This window comes from Scyliorhinus torazame, chromosome 4 (assembly GCF_047496885.1).
Source record: "Scyliorhinus torazame isolate Kashiwa2021f chromosome 4, sScyTor2.1, whole genome shotgun sequence".
NCBI lineage: Eukaryota > Metazoa > Chordata > Chondrichthyes > Carcharhiniformes > Scyliorhinidae > Scyliorhinus > Scyliorhinus torazame.
In genome coordinates, this window is record NC_092710.1 from 349,680,781 (window position 1) to 349,692,909 (window position 12,129).

General features: G+C 50.6%; 1 protein-coding gene across 1 annotated transcript in view; it reads right to left on the bottom strand.

Annotated features, from left to right (window-relative positions):
• The window catches only part of LOC140411509 (dynein axonemal heavy chain 6-like), a 1,703,852-nt gene that overhangs the window by 911,579 nt on the left and 780,144 nt on the right, over window positions 1-12,129 (bottom strand). Inside the window, exon 35 of the mRNA XM_072500595.1 lies at window positions 5,903-5,982. Within this exon, the coding sequence (XP_072356696.1) occupies window positions 5,903-5,982 (80 nt within the window). The remainder of the gene's footprint in view (window positions 1-5,902; window positions 5,983-12,129) is intronic.

Here is a 12,129-nt window from a genome sequence, read left to right on the forward strand (position 1 = left end):
TGCTGTACACAGTATCACAGGAAGGTCAGTGTACAGTATCTGCTGTACACAGTATCACAGGAAGGTCAGTGTACAGTATCTGCTGTGCACAGGATCACAGGAAGGTCAGTGTACAGTATCTGCTGTGCACAGGATCACAGGAAGGTCAGTGTACAGTATCTGCTGTACACAGTATCACAGGAAGGTCAGTGTACAGTATCTGCTGTGCTCAGTATCACAGGATGGTCAGTGTACAGTATCTGCTGTGCACAGTATCACAGGAAGGTTAGTGTACAGTATCTGCTGTGCTCAGTATCACAGGAAGGTCAGTGTACAGTACCTGCTGTGCACAGTATCACAGGAAGGTCAGTGGACAGTATCTGCTGTGCACAGGATCACAGGAAGTTCAGTGTACAGTATCTGCTGTGCACAGTATCACAGGAAGGTCAGTGTACAGTATCTGCTGTGCACAGTATCACAGGAAGGTCAGTGTACAGTATCTGCTCTGCACGGTATCACAGGAAGTTCAGTGTACAGTATCTGCTGTGCACGGTATCACAGGAAGGTCAGTGTACAGTATCTGCTGTGCACGGTATCACAGGAAGGTCAGTGTACAGTATCTGCTGTGCACAGTATCACAGGAAGGGCAGTGTACAGTATCTGCTGTGCACAGTATCACAGGAAGGGCAGTGTACAGTATCTGCTGTGCACAGTATCACAGGAAGGTCAGTGTACAGTATCTGCTGTGCACAATATCACAGGAAGGGCAGTGTAAGTATCTGCTGTACACAGTATCACAGGAAGGTCAGTGTACAGTATCTGCTGTGCACAGGATCACAGGAAGGTCAGTGTACAGTATCTGCTGTACACAGTATCACAGGAAGGTCAGTGTACAGTATCTGCTGTACACAGTATCACAGGAAGGTCAGTGTACAGTATCTGCTGTGCACAGGATCACAGGAAGGTCAGTGTACAGTATCTGCTGTACACAGTATCACAGGAAGGTCAGTGTACAGTATCTGCTGTGCTCAGTATCACAGGAAGGTCAGTGTACAGTATTTGCTGTGCACAGTATCACAGGAAGTCAGTGTACAGTATCTGCTGTGCTCAGTATCACAGGAAGGTCAGTGTACAGTACCTGCTGTGCACAGTATCACAGGAAGGTCAGTGTACAGTATCTGCTGTGCACAGGATCACAGGAAGTTCAGTGTACAGTATCTGCTGTGCACAGTATCACAGGAAGGTCAGTGTACAGTATCTGCTGTGCTCAGTATCACAGGAAGGTCAGTGTACAGTACCTGCTGTGCACAGTATCACAGGAAGGTCAGTGTACAGTATCTGCTGTGCACAGGATCACAGGAAGTTCAGTGTACAGTATCTGCTGTGCACAGTATCACAGGAAGGTCAGTGTACAGTATCTGCTGTGCACAGTATCACAGGAAGGTCAGTGTACAGTATCTGCTGTGCACGGTATCACAGGAAGGTCAGTGTACAGTATCTGCTGTGCACGGTATCACAGGAAGGTCAGTGTACAGTATCTGCTGTGCACAGTATCACAGGAAGGGCAGTGTACAGTATCTGCTGTGCACAGTGTCACAGGAAGGGCAGTGTACAGTATCTGCTGTACACAGTATCACAGGAAGGTCAGTGTACAGTATCTGCTGTGCACAGGATCACAGGAAGGTCAGTGTACAGTATCTGCTGTACACAGTATTACAGGAAGGTCAGTGTACAGTATCTGCTGTACACAGTATCACAGGAAGGTCAGTGTACAGTATCTGCTGTGCACAGGATCACAGGAAGGTCAGTGTACAGTATCTGCTGTACACAGTATCACAGGAAGGTCAGTGTACAGTATCTGCTGTGCACAGTATCACAGGAAGAGCAGTGTACAGTATCTGCTGTACACAGTATCACAGGAAGGTCAATGTACAGTATCTGCTGTACACAGTATCACAGGAAGGTCAGTGTACAGTATCTGCTGTGCACAGGATCACAGGAAGTTCAGTGTACAGTATCTGCTGTACACAGTATCACAGGAAGGTCAGTGTACAGTATATGCTGTACACAGTATCACAGGAAGGTCAGTGTACAGTATCTGCTGTACACAGTATCACAGGAAGGTCAGTGTACAGTATCTGCTGTGCTCAGTATCACAGGAAGGTCAGTGTACAGTATCTGCTGTGCACAGTATCACAGGAAGGTCAGTGTACAGTATCTGCTGTGCACAGTATCACAGGAAGGTCAGTGTACAGTATCTGCTGTACACAGTATCACAGGAAGGTCAGTGTACAGTATCTGCTGTGCTCAGTATCACAGGAAGGTCAGTGTACAGTATCTGCTGTGCACAGTATCACAGGAAGGTCAGTGGACAGTATCTGCTGTGCACAGGATCACAGGAAGTTCAGTGTACAGTATCTGCTGTGCACAGTATCACAGGAAGGTCAGTGTACAGTATCTGCTGTGCACAGTATCACAGGAAGGTCAGTGTACAGTATCTGCTGTGCACGGTATCACAGGAAGGTCAGTGTACAGTATCTGCTGTGCACGGTATCACAGGAAGGTCAGTGTACAGTATCTGCTGTGCACGGTATCACAGGAAGGTCAGTGTACAGTATCTGCTGTACACAGTATCACAGGAAGGTCAGTGTACAGTATCTGCTGTACACAGTATCACAGGAAGGTCAGTGTACAGTATCTGCTGTACACAGTATCACAGGAAGGTCAGTGTACAGTATCAGCTGTGCACAGTATCACAGGAAGGTCAGTGTACAGTATCTGCTGTACACAGTATCACAGGAAGGTCAGTGTACAGTATCTGCTGTGCTCAGTATCACAGGAAGGGCAGTGTACAGTATCTGCTGTGCACAGTATCACACGAAGGGCAGTGTACAGTATCTGCTGTGCTCAGTATCACAGGAAGGTCAGTGTACTGTATCTGCTGTGCACAGTATCACTGGAAGGTCAGTGTACAGTATCTGCTGTGCACAGTATCACAGGAAGGTCAGTGTACAGTATCTGCTGTGCACAGTATCACAGGAAGGGCAGTGTACAGTATCTGCTGTGCTCAGTATCACAGGAAGGTCAGTGTACAGTATCTGCTGTGCACAGTATCACAGGAAGGTCAGTGCACAGTATCTGCTGTGCACAGTATCACAGGAAGGGCAGTGTACAGTATCTGCTGTGCACAGTATCACAGGAAGGTCAGTGTACAGTATCTGCTGTGCACAGTATCACAGGAAGGTCAGTGTACAGTATCTGCTGTGCACAGTATCACAGGAAGGTCAGTGTACAGTATCTGCTGTGCACAGTATCACAGGAAGGTCAGTGTACAGTATCTGCTGTGCTCAGTATCACAGGAAGATCAGTGTACAGTATCTGCTGTGCACAGGATCACAGGAAGGTCAGTGTACAGTATCTGCTGTGCACAGTATCACAGGAAGGGCAGTGTACAGTATCTGCTGTGCACAGTATCACAGGAAGGTCAGTGTACAGTATCTGCTGTGCACAGTATCACAGGAAGGGCAGTGTACAGTATCTGCTGTGCACAGTATCACAGGAAGGGCAGTGTCCAGTATCTGCTGTGCACAGTATCACAGGAAGGTCAGTGTACAGTATCTGCTGTGTACAGTATCACAGGAAGGGCAGTGTACAGTATCTGCTGTGCACAGTATCACAGGAAGGGCAGTGTACAGTATCTGCTGTGCACAGTATCACAGGAAGGTCAGTGTACAGTATCTGCTGTGCACAGTATCACAGGAAGGTCAGTGTACAGTATCTGCTGTGCACAGTATCACAGGAAGGTCAGTGTACAGTATCTGCTGTACACAGTATCAGAGGAAGGTCAGTGTACAGTATCTGCTGTGCTCAGTATCACAGGAAGGGCAGTGTACAGTATCTGCTGTGCTCAGTATCACAGGAAGGGCAGTGTACAGTATCTGCTGTGCACAGTATCACAGGAAGGGCAGTGTACAGTATCTGCTGTGCTCAGTATCACAGGAAGGGCAGTGTACAATGAATATCACTGTAGATTGAATGAGGTATGATTATCATAAATATTTTTTGTCGATACCACCTTTGTACTTCGAACGCAAGAGATTGATCAGCATGTTGCAGGAGAATAGAGGGACAGAGGGAATCGACAAAACGGTCTTTTGTTAAGGGAAACACATATTGGTGAATATACAAATGGGGCTACAGGTTTTCACTAAGCCTGCACAAGCTTTTCCCGGCTAACAGCTGGCGTCTGCAAGATCTGGTTAATAATTCGAGTAGCACATTGGACTTCAGCTGCTGCCGTGTCGCAGGAACTCGGGCAGATCTTCAGTTGTCAGAGTGCTGAGTGAAAACAAACACGTTACATTTGCCACATTACAGTTATCATCTCCAGTTACTGAGGATGATAAACAAGAATGTTTAGCAGGCAGTGTTCATTAATGCACCCAGATACATAATTCATCAACCTTTCATCACTCCACCATCAGAACTATGGTGCAAGTGCAAATGAGCCCCCTCAATTACAATTAGCTGTGTTACCTTCAATCCCTGGCTGAGCTCTGTGGATTAGATAATAACTGTCATGTCTCTTGAGCTGGCAGCACTGCCACTAGCAACAGCCAAACCCGATTCCTGCTGCTGAGAGTGCTGACAGACCTGCTATCATGGTACATGACAGCAGGCACCCAGGTCACTTCTAAGCAGATATGTGGCTCTGTGCAATCAACGATGAACAGGAACCAGCAGTGGCTCCAGGACTAAAGTTCCCAGCTTCCGCAGGATGTTTTTCATCTGTCACAGATAGATTGTTTGGAGTGCATCAACAACATCCATTCACACAGCCTCTTTAACCTGGTTACAGCAGACCAAATGGCAACAGAAAAATGGAATTTGATAAATAAGGAAAATGGGGAAGGGGGTAGGGTAAAGGGATTTACAAAGAGCTGGCACAGACAAAACGGACCAAATTGCCCCCCTACGCTGTCTCATTCTCAACATACTGGGCGCGGTTATACGGCCACATGGCGCCTGAAAAGCAGCTTGCCGCTGCGCAGCATGGCCGACAGAAGCCGGGAGATCCCACTCCCGGCATCTAACGCAACCTCGCGAGGCGTTGTGATGTAAATCTCACCCAGCTAGTCTCACTTTAATGTGCAGATTGCCGAGGCGTAGGATCTATCTCATTCGCCTCGGAGACCTTGGGCGAGCGCCGTTCAGTACTGGTCTCCACAAACGGGGACCAGCAGGAACGGCTCTCAAGGGGGTCTCCCTGAGGATTGAAGGCCTCTAGGTGCTTGCCAAATGGGTGCCACAGCTGGTGCCACATTGGTCCCGTGGCACTGCAAGCCTTGGAACCCAGCAGTGCCATCTGTGTGCTAGCCTGGCACAGCCAAGGTACCCAGATGACACTGCCAGTTGGCAAGGGCACTGCCAGGGTGCCAAGTTGGCATTTTTAACATGGTGGTGATCGGACCAGGGGTGCCCTGCGTGGGTGTTGGCGGGTGTGGGGTGGGGCGCGATAGTGCATTGGGGCTTGGGGGTGTTGAGATAACTTCGGGGCCTCTAGAGATCGGGACGCCATTTGAAAATGTCATTCTTATCTCTCGTAGCACTGAGGAGTTCTGGCGAGCAGAGCTCCTCAGTGCACAGAACGGGGCCCGGTGCGGCCCCGGCTGCACGCTCCACGCGGAGGCCCGCTATAAAGTGAGGGCTGTTTTATGGCATCATGTTTGATGGCACTGCGAGCGCCGGGAAACAGGTGGCTAAATGCGCTCGCTCTGGGATTTTGGTCCCAGTTATTTAAATCGCACCCAAAGTCTAATTAAAGTAAACTCAGAATTGGAATGATACAGTTCTATTGTAATTAATGCTGTTGAGATAATCGGCAGCATCATCTCATCAAACAGCTCCTCATCAGTATACTTACTCAATCTCAACTGCTCTCTTCTTCTGTCCTGCCATCACTAACACAGACTTTATAGACCTCATTCCAAAATCATAATGGTCCTATGGAGACAGGGTAAGAGAGTGGGTGACGAGTTCAGAGATAGACACTTCAGTGACAATAACTTGGCACCTTTAAAGTAATAAAATTTTCCATCAATTTTTGAATAAGCTCCTTCCTAAACCGCTGCAGTCCACGTGGTGCAGATACACCCACTGGTGAGCTGCCTTCCTAAACCGCTGCAGTCCACGTGGTGAAGGTACACCCACTGGTGAGCTGCCTTCCTAAACCGCTGCAGTCCACGTGGTGCAGATACACCCACTGGTGAGCTGCCTTCCTAAACCGCTGCAGTCCACGTGGTGAAGGTACACCCACTGGTGAGCTACCTTCCTAAACCGCTGCAGTCCACATGGTGCAGATACACCCACTGGTGAGCTGCCTTCCTAAACCGCAGCAGTCCATGTGGTGAAGATACACCCACTGGTGAGCTGCCTTCCTAAACTGCTGCATCCACATGGTGCAGATGCACCCACAGTGAAGAATGGTGATATAGTTACCATTCAGGATGGTGCGTGACTAGCCACTGTCCATCAGTGATAGCGGCAGTAAATGTTTAAGATGATGAACATGGTGCCGATCATGCAGGCTGCTTTGTCCTGGGTTATAAAACAGAATATATAACACTGAACCACAGAAAGAGATCTGAGAGCAGACTGTCAAAACCGTGCTCGTGGAAGTTTGTTTTAATGACAGTCTGAATGAAGGAAAGCAAGGTAGAAAGCCAGAGACATTTAGGAGCTCAGGTCTGAGGCAACTGGAGGCAGAGACAGAAATGGTGGTGAAAATAAAATTGGGGATGGTCAAGAGGACAAAATTAGATGAGCACAGGTATTGTGTAGGTTATTGGGGTGGAGGGGATTGCAGAGGTAGGGGAGAATGAACCCATGGAGGGATTTGAGAACAAGGAGAATTTTAATCTTGTGATGTTAACTGTGAGCCAGCATCGGGCAGTGAGCAGTGATGGCTGAATGACATTTGATCCAAGCTTGAACTGTAAGAGTAGGGTTTGGGACGGCCTCACTATACAGAGGGTAGAATGTGGGAGCTGCAAGGAGCGCATTAGAATGGTCAAGCTGTGCACGAAGGTGGATTCTGTTGGGGGGGGGGGGGGGTCGGCTTCCCTGCCCTGTGCCTCGGTGTGGCGGGGGGGGTGGGGTGGGGTCGGCTTCCCTGCCCTGTGCCTCGGTGTGGCGGGGGGGGGGGGCTTCCCTGCCCTGTGCCTCGGTGTGGCGGGGGGGGGGGCGGGTCGGCTTCCCTGCCCTGTGCCTCGGTGTGGCGGGGGGGGGCTTCCCTGCCCTGTGCCTCGGTGTGGCGGGGGGGGGGGGCTTCCCTGCCCTGTGCCTCGGTGTGGCGGGAGGGGGTCGGCTTCCCTGCCCTGTGCCTCGGTGTGGCGGGGGGGGGTCGGCTTCCCTGCCCTGTGCCTCGGTGTGGCGGCGGGGGAGGGGGGGGTTCCCTGCCCTGTGCCTCGGTGTCGCGGGGGGGGGGGGCTTCCCTGCCCTGTGCCTCGGTGTGGCGGGGGGGGGGGGTCGGCTTCAATGCCCTGTGCCTCGGTGTGGCGGGGGGGGGGGCTTCCCTGCCCTGTGCCTCGGTGTGGCGGGGGGGGGGGGGGGGTCGGCTTCCCTGCCCTGTGCCTCGGTGTGGCGGGGGGGGGGGGCTTCCCTGCCCTGTGCCTCGGTGTGGCGGGGGGGGGGGGGGGGGGTCGGCTTCCCTGCCCTGTGCCTCGGTGTGGCGGGGGGGGAGGTGGGTCGGCTTCCCTGCCCTGTGCCTCGGTGTGGCGGGGGGGGGGTCGGCTTCCCTGCCCTGTGCCTCGGTGTGGCGGGGGGGGGGGGGGGTCGGCTTCCCTGCCCTGTGCCTCGGTGTGGCGGGGGGGGTCGGCTTCCCTGCCCTGTGCCTCGGTGTGGCGCGGGGGGGGGGGGCTTCCCTGCCCTGTGCCTCGGTGTGGCGGGGGGGGGGGTGGGTCGGCTTCCCTGCCCTGTGCCTTGGTGTGGCGGGGGGGGGGGTCGGCTTCCCTGCCCTGTGCCTCGGTGTGGCGGCGGGGGGGGGGGGGGTTGGCTTCCCTGCCCTGTGCCTCGGTGTGGCGGGGGGGGGGGGGGGGGGGGTCGGCTTCCCTGCCCTGTGCCTCGGTGTGGCGGGGGGGGGGGGGGGGGGTCGGCTTCCCTGCTCTGTGCCTCGGTGTGGCGGCGGGGGGGGGGGGGGTCAGCTTCCCTGCTCTGTGCCTCGGTGTGGCGGCGGGGGGGTGGGGGGGGTCGGCTTCCCTGCCCTGTGCCTCGGTGTGGCGGCGGGGGGGGGGGGGGGGGGGGGGGGGGAGGCCTGCTGGAGTTCTTAACACTTGAGAAAGTAAAGTTTGAGTTGAGGGGAAGGATGGACGGGCTCTACAACTCATGGGCCTTGGTCATCATGCATTTTCATGAATTGGATGACATCGAACATTAGTGGGGGGGCGGGGGGGGGGGGGGGGTGGAATGTTTAAATTAATGATGATTCTTTTTTATTGATATTTTGTATTCGAAATGATGGGAGTTGTTTGAGGGTGGGTGGGATGAGGGGATTGTTGGCGAGGGGATCGCCATTGTATTTGTTGTTATTGTTAATTATTTGTGGTTGTAAATATGATGAAAAAGGAGGAGAATAAAAATATTTTTAAAAAGGAATGGTCAAGCTGGTGGTAACAGTTTGAGCGACAGAAGAGATTAGACAGGGGCAGAGACGGGGGAATGTTACAGAGGTTGGAATAGGCAGATTTAGTGACTGTGCAGATATGTAGTTGAAAGTTGATCTCAGAGTCAAATATGACACCAAGGTTTTGATCAGTTTGGTTCAGTCTCAAACAGTCGTCAAGGAGAGGGATGGAGTCTGTGGTAACGGAACAGAATTTGTGGTGGGGTGGAACACAATGGGCGGTAGTCTTCAGCACTTTCTGCCAGCGGGATCTTCCAGTCATGCTGAAGGTTGGGAGGTGGCAAGGGAGATTGGGGATGGGGTGGTAGTTTGCAAGAACAGAGAGATTAAGGTTTGTTCGTTGCGAGAGAGGGATGATGTCGGATGGAAAGGCAAAACCTAAAGAAAGACAATCGTTCAAACATCAGCTGACATGGGGCTAAGAGGACAGTTGTGTGGTCAGTAGTCTAGTGTGCATAAGGTAGAGAGAGAGAGCAAGAGTTTGGTCTCATGAACAAGGTGAGCTGAGAGAGGGCATGAAGAGAGATAGGAGAGAAACTAAAGAAGGAAATTAGTTCAGGGCCAGCTTTTAATTGTATATTAATTGTTTGCACGTTGGGGAGCATTAAATGCGGATTCATACAGACACAGATTAAAACTGTGATTGTTGTGTTAGGAAGTGTTTCTTGTAATGTGAAACATTGTGAATTAATATAAAAATGAGTAACGATTGCTCTATTTCTAATCTTCGTCATTTTGCTTTCTAGAATAGAATCAGGCGAGAATCTTAAGTGAAGTTTGGCCCAATGGAGCTCGAGGAAATGAAGGATGTGGTAGATGCAGCTGACAAATCTTGATGACAAAGAAATCCATGAGCTCCTCGCACTTGCTGTTGGAGGTGAGGAGATATGGGAGAGATGTTTGAGAAGATGGTTCGCATTCCAGGGTGATTCTACAATTATGACCAGTTTTATGTGGTCCAGCCAGATGTGGCAGTGAATGGCTAAACCAGTTGACTGCCATAGATCATAGAATTTACAGTGCAGAATCTATTCAGCCATATCTATTCATTCCTCCAAGGTAAAGGGAAATGGAGATACGGGTCATATCAGAGGAACAGCCAGGGTGGGAGAGAATAATTGGTTTCATAGGCACTAGAGCGTTGAAGGTGGGTATGAGGTGGTCAGTCACAGCAGAAATGTTATGGCGAGAGAACCAAAAGCTAGACAAATGGGAATTTGAGAGTGCAGTTCTAAATTAATTGATGGAGAACTTTTTTCCGGAGCAGATGGAGACGAAGTACGGTTTGTTTGGGCAGGGGGAGCTTGCTGGTGAAGAGCAATATAAGGAATGGATTAGAGATGGTCTTATCCTTGATTACCACTGTGGGGATTGCGAGGCCAAGTGAGATGGGGAGTTTACATGAAGAGTGAGATTAAGGGTCATCAGGAAACTCAGAGGAGAGCTAATATGAAGAAATAAGATCAAATCATCGAGAATAATAATCAACAATAATCTTTATTATTGTCACAAATAGACTTACATTAACACTGCAATGAAGTTACTGTGAAAAGCCCCTAGTCGCCACATTCCGGCGCCTGTTCGGGTCACAGAGGGAGAATTCAGAATGTCCAAATTACCTAACAGCACGTCTTTCGGGACTTGTGGGAGGAAACCAGAGCACCCGGAGGAACCCCACGCAGACACGGGGACAACGTGCAAATGCCAGACAGACAGTGACCCAAGCCGGGAATCGAACCTGGGACCCTGGCGTTGTGAATCAACAGTGCTAACCACTGTGCTACCGTGCAGCCCATGAGAATGAGAAGCCAATGGTGCAAAGGCTAAGGGAGGAAACCAGTGAAGATAGCGCATTGAGAAAATAGGCATTGTACTTGAGCAGGCAGTAGAAAGCCAGAGGACAATATATATTAATGATTTAGATGAGGGAACAAAATGTAATATCTCCAAATTTGCAGATGATACCAAGTTGGGTGGGAGAGTGAGCTGTGAGGAGGATGCAGAGGTCTTTCAGTGTGATTTTGACAAGTTGAGTGGGCAAATGAATGGCAGATGCAATATAATTTGAATGAATGCGAAGTTATTCACTTTGGTAGCAAAAACGAGGAGGAAGACTATTATTCGAAGGCCATCGCCGATGACCCGAGTTCGATCCCGGCCCCGGATCACTGTCTGTGCGGAGTTTGCACATTCTCCCCGTTTCTGCGTGGGTTTCACCCCCACAACCCAAAGATGTGCAGGGTAGGTGGATTGGCCGCGCTAAATTGCCCCTTAATTGGAAAAAAAGAATTGGGTACTCTAAATTAAAAAAAAAAGAATGAATGGCCATAAATTAGGAGAGGGGAACTTGCAAAGAGACCTGGGTATCCTCGTACACCAGTCACTGAAGATAAGCATGTAGGTACAGCAGGCGGTAAAGAAGGCAAATGGTGTTCTGGCCTTCATTGCGAAAGGATTCGAATACAGGAGCAGGGATATCTTGCTGCAATTATGCAGGGAAAGTTAAAGTCACCATAGTCCCAGATAACCAGAGCTACTATCCCCTATGACGGGGAGAGCTAACTGGTGGTGGTTCCACCTGAAGATCGCTACACCTCAGGCAGGGTTGAGAAGGCAGAGCCTTCATGAATAACCTCAGCCAGTACGGGAATTGAACCCGCCCTGCTGGCCTCACTTTGCATCACAAACCAGCTGTCTAGCCAACTGAGCTAAAAGGGCAATTATACAGGGTCTTGGTGAGGCCACACCTGGAATATTGCTTTTTTAAATTCATTTATGTGATGTGGGTGTCGCTGGTTCGACCAGCATTTATTGCCCATCTCTAGTTGCCCTTCAGAAGGTGGGGGTGAGTTACCTTCTTGAACCGCTGCAGTCCCTGAGGTGTAGGTACACCCACTGTGCTGTTAGGGAGAGAGTTCCAGGATGTTGCCCGAGTGTCAGTGAAGGAACTGCGATATATTTCCAAGTCAGGGTGGTGAGTGACTTGAAAATGAAAATCGCTTATTGTCACAATTAGGCTTCAAATGAAGTTACTGTGAAAAGCCCCTAGTCGCCACATTCCGGCGCCTGTTCAGGGAGGCTGGTACGGCAATTGAACCCACGCTGCTGGCCTTGTTCTGCTTTACAAGCCAGCTGTTTAGCCCACTGTGCTAAACCAGCCCCTGTGGAGGGGCTGAGGGGAACCTTCAGGTGGTGGGGTTCTCAGGTATCTGATGCTTTTGTCCTTCTAGATGGTGGGTTTGGAAGGTGTTGTCTAAGAAAGCTTGGTGAGTTACTGCAGTTCATCTTGTAGATGGTACACACAACTGCCACTGTTCGTCGGTGGTGGAGGGTTTGAATGTTTGTGGAAACGGGACCATCAGGTGGGCTGCTTTGTCCTGGATGGTGTTGAATGTTGGAACTGCACTCATCCAGGCAAGTGGAGATTATTCCATGACACTCCTGACTTGTGCCTTGTTAATGGTGGACAG